Source organism: Camellia sinensis, chromosome 2 (assembly GCF_055761805.1).
Source record: "Camellia sinensis isolate YWXY chromosome 2, ASM5576180v1, whole genome shotgun sequence".
Lineage (NCBI taxonomy): Eukaryota > Viridiplantae > Streptophyta > Magnoliopsida > Ericales > Theaceae > Camellia > Camellia sinensis.
This window is the reverse complement of record NC_138962.1, coordinates 214,142,116-214,145,586: the sequence shown is the minus strand read 5'-3', so window position 1 is coordinate 214,145,586 and position 3,471 is coordinate 214,142,116. Positions and strand designations below refer to the sequence as shown.

Sequence of the window (3,471 nt, the reverse complement as noted above, 5' to 3'; positions counted from 1 at the left end):
ATTTGGTTAGATATGTGGACTCAGATTATGCTGGTGACTTGGACAAACGCCAGTCAACAACAATGTATTTATTTACGCTTGCTAAAGGGCTGGTGAGTTAGAGGTCAACATTTCAGTCAACGATGGCTTTGTCTACTACAGAGCTACAATACATGGCAGTGACAGAAGCCTTTAAGGAAGCCATTTGGCTACATGGGTTGATTAAGGACTTGGGTATTGTTTAGAAACACGTTGAGGTGTACTGCGACAATTAGAGTGCCATTTGTTTGGCAAAGAACCGGGTTCATCATCCCGCATCAAGCATATTGATGTCCGTTTACATTTCGTCCTAGAAATTGTGAATAAAGGGGATATTATGCTTCAAAAGATTAGTACTACAGATAATTCAGCCAATATGCTTACAAAATTGGTTTCTAGGATCAAATTCCAACACTGTTTGGACTTAGTCAGCATCTCTCGGAACTGAGCACCTTCAAGTGCATGGCAGTGTTGATTGATCATTATGTTGGATGGAGAATCCTCGCCAAGGTTGAGATTTGTTGAAGATTTGGCTCTGATTCACTTTGTCAACAATAATTACTGATTGAAGACAAATGAAGAAGCTGAAGATTTGGACCACAGATTCGGTCGAGCTACTCATGGTAGGGTGGCTGATCTTCAGATCTTGTTGGTGGCTACCATAAATGTTGTGAGGACATATTTTATGAATGACAGCACGTGGCCAAAGTAACGCCGAAGTGTCAGCCGAGGTGCCACGTGGCCTGGTCCTAATGCCGAGGTGATCTCGGTTAGGCCGAGGTTATCTGCGGAGATACCAGAATCTAAGATAAGTAGATAAGGGGCAAAGAGTCCTAGAATAAGCGAGGATCTCAGTCTGGATAAAGATAAAGCTCTTAGGGAGTTTAACCCTATCTAGTTAAGGGTCCAAAATAGGCATTGAGCCTGAGTCCACTGAAGTGAGGCTTCTACAGGGATCAGGTCATTGATCATTATAAAAGTAAGGCACCCTTGTGAGTCTAAGGTATGCTTTTATTTGTGATATGCTGTGAGCAGTAAGTTCTTTCTTGTGAGTTAAGCACAATTTACTATCTTTGACTTTAGGACACATATGGTGTAACAAAATTGGATGTCGGCTAATATTATCCTAGCATTTTCTCGGTGGGCTAGAGCAATTATACCATTAATAACCCTATAGGAATTGATGGCTAGCTGCATAGGGTTAAGTTTATAGCAGTGAAGGATTTCCCTAAAAAGGATGTCTAAGGGAAGCCGAAGTCCACACTCAATGAATGCTACAACAGGAAAGGGCATGGAGTCCCCAACTGGCATGATAGAGTATTTCTCTCCAGCCAACCTAATATGAATGTCAGCTAGAATGGAAAACTCTTGCCTAAAGTACTCCAGCTTGGCAGGGGTGTCTACCATATACCTAAACATGCCCATGATATCGTCTTAAGGTGTCTGGTGGAAGATCTCAGGAGAAAGGTTGAGCAAACCTTGACTAAATCTTAAGCAGGTATTAAGGACAACGGTTTTTGAAAAATCAAAGAGAGACTTGTTTCAGTTTCTCCTAAGTATGTGATTTCTAGCAATTCCCAAACCTAGAACTACAGAAGCAAGAATCAAAGACTAAAGATCTGAAAACAATCAAGAGGAACAGGAAAAGAATGTGATTCAGAGTCTGAGAAGATTTATCAAGAAAGAAATGGAATATTTTTAAACTTAATTGAAATGCTTGCCAAATTTGATCTAGTAATGCAAGAGCACATTCAACGTATTCAAAGGAGTGAAATTCATTACCATTATCTTGGTCACAAAATCCAAAATGAATTGATACAGATGTTAGCGAGTGAGATTAAGAGTACGATTGTGGCAAACATTAAAGAAGCAAAATATTTTTCAATTATTCTTGATTATACTCTAGATGTTAGTCATGTAGAACAAATGTCTCTTGTGATAAGATGTGTAGATGTTTCAACTAGTCCGGTAAAGGTAGAAGAATTCTTTTTAGAATTTTTGAAGGTGGATGATACATTAGGGTTGGGACTTTTTAATGTACTTAGAGAGGCATTGCACACACTCCAACTTCATATTGGTGATATAAGAGGGCAAGGATATGATAATGGCTCTAATATGAAAAGGAGACACAAAGGTATACAAAAAAGAGTACTTGAAATAAATCCAAGAGCATTCTACACGCCATGTGGGTGTCATAGTCTTAATCTTGCCCTTTGTGATATGGCTACCTCTTGTTCCAAAGCTATCTATTTCTTTAGAGTGGTACAACGCATTTATGTGTTGTTTTCATCTTCTACAAAAAGGTGGAAAAATTTCAAAGACAATGTGGAAGGTCTCACACTTAAGCCATTATCACAAACTCGTTGGGAAAGTCGCATTGAAAGTGTTAAAGCTATGCGGTACCAAGCTCCACAAATTAGAGATGCTTTAATTCAGTTGGAAAAAGAATTTGATGAGCCCAGTACAAAGTGTGAAGCTTAATCCTTAGTTACATCTGAAATTGAGAACTTTGAGTTTTTGCTTGGCATGATTATCTGGCACAATCTGTTGTTTGCTGTCAATTTTGTTAGCAAGACATTTCAAGCTGAAGACATGCATATTGATGTTGCTATACATCAATTAAAAGGACTCATTACATTTCTTGAAAAGTATAGAGAAACTCGATTTTTGGAGGCCATGATTGAAGCTAAAGAAGTTGCAATTGAAATGGAGATTGAACCTACATTTCGTGAAAGGCGTGTCATTCATAGAAAGAAACATTTTGATGAGAATGTTAGTGAAGAGGTTGCACAATCAGCTGAAGAATTCTTTAGAGTTAATTACTTCATATATAAAATAGATTTAGCTTTTTCTTCACTTAAGAGTAGATTTGAACAATTTCAAATATATGAAGAAACTTTTGGATTTTTGTTTGATTTGAAGAAGTTAAATTCTACCAATGATGAGTGCTTGAAGACTTATTGTGCTAATCTTGAAGACTTTTTGAAACATGATGGACTTATGGATGTTGATGGGAGAGATTTATTTTCTGAGTTGAAAGTCTTCAAAGAAGTTTTCTGCGGAGATACCAAAATCTAAGATAAGTAGATAAGGGGCAAAGAGTCCTAGAACAAGAGAGGATCTCAGTCTGGATAAAGATAAAGCTCTTAAGGAGTTTATCCCTATCTAGTTAAGGGTCCAAAATAGGCATTGAGCCTGAGTCCACTGAAGTGAGGCTTCTACAGGGATCAGGTCACTGATCATTATAAAAGTAAGGCACCCTCATGAGTCTAAGGTATGCTTTTATTTGTGATATGCTGTGAGCAGTAAGTTCTTTCTTGTGAGTTAAGCACAATTTACTATCTTTGACTTTAGGACACATATGGTGTAACAAAATTGGATGTCGGCTAATATTATCCTATCGATTTCTCGGCGGGCTAGAACAATTATACCATTAATAACCCTATTGGAATT

At 37.8% G+C, this 3,471-nt stretch overlaps 1 protein-coding gene across 1 annotated transcript; it reads left to right on the top strand.

Annotated features, from left to right (window-relative positions):
- The first annotated feature begins 1,755 nt into the window (after positions 1–1,755).
- Positions 1,756–3,096, top strand: LOC145819417 (uncharacterized). Its single transcript, XM_082913410.1, has 2 exons — positions 1,756–2,486; positions 2,589–3,096. The coding sequence occupies exons 1-2, from the start codon at positions 1,756–1,758 to the stop codon at positions 3,094–3,096; spliced, it is 1,239 nt and encodes a 412-aa protein (XP_082769536.1).
- The last annotated feature ends 375 nt before the right edge of the window (positions 3,097–3,471 follow it).

Excerpts from the sequence above, each read along its gene's own strand:
- LOC145819417 (XM_082913410.1), top strand. The coding sequence starts at position 1,756 with ATGCAAGAGCACATTCAACGTATTCAAAGGAGTGAAATTCATTACCAT. Across the intron at positions 2,487-2,588 it reads TTTGATGAGCCCAGTACAAA|CAAGACATTTCAAGCTGAAG; the intron begins GTGTGAAGCTTA and ends CAATTTTGTTAG.